The sequence below is a fragment of the Bison bison genome, unplaced genomic scaffold (assembly GCF_000754665.1).
Source record: "Bison bison bison isolate TAMUID 2011002044 unplaced genomic scaffold, Bison_UMD1.0 scf7180017849681, whole genome shotgun sequence".
Lineage (NCBI taxonomy): Eukaryota > Metazoa > Chordata > Mammalia > Artiodactyla > Bovidae > Bison > Bison bison.
This window is the reverse complement of record NW_011480254.1, coordinates 9816-11048: the sequence shown is the minus strand read 5'-3', so window position 1 is coordinate 11048 and position 1233 is coordinate 9816. Positions and strand designations below refer to the sequence as shown.

The 1233-nt window shown below is 43.2% G+C and overlaps 1 protein-coding gene across 1 annotated transcript in view; it reads left to right on the top strand.

Annotated features, from left to right (window-relative positions):
* Positions 1-725: 725 nt before the first annotated feature.
* The window catches only part of LOC104994160 (sodium/hydrogen exchanger 7-like), a gene marked incomplete at its 5' end in the record, with an annotated part of 5048 nt that continues 4540 nt past the window's right edge, over positions 726-1233 (top strand). Inside the window, one exon of the mRNA XM_010847640.1 lies at positions 726-954. Within this exon, the coding sequence (XP_010845942.1) occupies positions 726-954 (229 nt within the window). The remainder of the gene's footprint in view (positions 955-1233) is intronic.

The following is a 1233-nucleotide window of genomic DNA, read 5'->3' as shown; positions in this document are numbered from 1 at the left end:
ATTTCACTCATTTTTACTTGGGCATATGTGACTCATATCCAGGACCAGGGGAGCAACATTTCTTTATAACTCATGGGATTAAATGCTTACACACAGTTTTGCTGTTTTTTTCCTCATAAAGGGAAAACCCTACTAAGAACAAAATGTGATGGAAAGACTTGCAGCTAATTATGCTAGCTGTGTCAATGCTGCAGCCTCAAGAAGCCAGCTCTCCAGTTCCTGAATCATGACTGTGAAAATTTACACTGTGGTGTTTGGCTCCCTAAGGGATATAATTATTTTCTCCATGATATCCAATACTTGAAATGACCTAAGCAAAAGCCTTTCTTTTCTTTTCTTCCCTTCCTCTGGTGTGTGGCAAAATAAGTTGCTTTTGTAGCAACCAGAAATTCTCGAGGCCTTGTCCTTGCTTGTGGATGGCCTGAGGGATGCTGCTGGTAGAAATCAAAGAGCTCAGTGGTTCTGCTGGGCAGCAAACAACTTTGCCTCTTATCACCCATCTTCCTCCCACAAAATCCTGGGATGTAAGACACTATTAGTGGTTCCGAATACTAAGAGTGCCATCATAACCCTAAAAGGTACTGGCCTACCTTGTCCTCCTGGTGGCTGAGGGACCCAAACCAGAATAGATGGATGCCTAACCCTTCTGAAGGACTGTAGAGTTGTTCCTAAAATACATACCCTCTCCTTGGCCTCCAAAAAATAATCTCTCTGTCCTTCCACAGGCCTGATGTTTTCTTCCACTCTGTTTCAGGACTCATCGTCGGGGTGATCCTGAGGTATGGCACCACTGCCACCAGTGGTCATGACAAGTCACTCAGCTGCACTCAGGAAGACAGGGCCTTCAGCACCTTATTAGTGAATGTCAGTGGGAAGTTCTTTGAATACACCCTGAAAGGAGAAATCAGCCCCGGCAAGGTCAACAGTGTAGAGCAGAACGACATGCTGAGGAAGGTGAGCTGTTATGGTCCTGACATGATCTTTCTTTTTTAATGCAAAATTCTTACTGCTTTATTTAATTAAAAACAACTGATGTGGTATTTGATTTTCCAATTCTGTCTTGACCTTGTGAAGAGAAATATTTTCAAATTCCTAGAACATCAATAACATTCCTGGTTCTCAGTTTGGCTAGGAAACTTTTGGACTGTGATGAAGAGAAGGAACCAGATTTGAACTTGAGCCTTTTAGCTTTGTCAGACTGATGTGGGCCACCAGTGGTGCACTGCGCTTGTA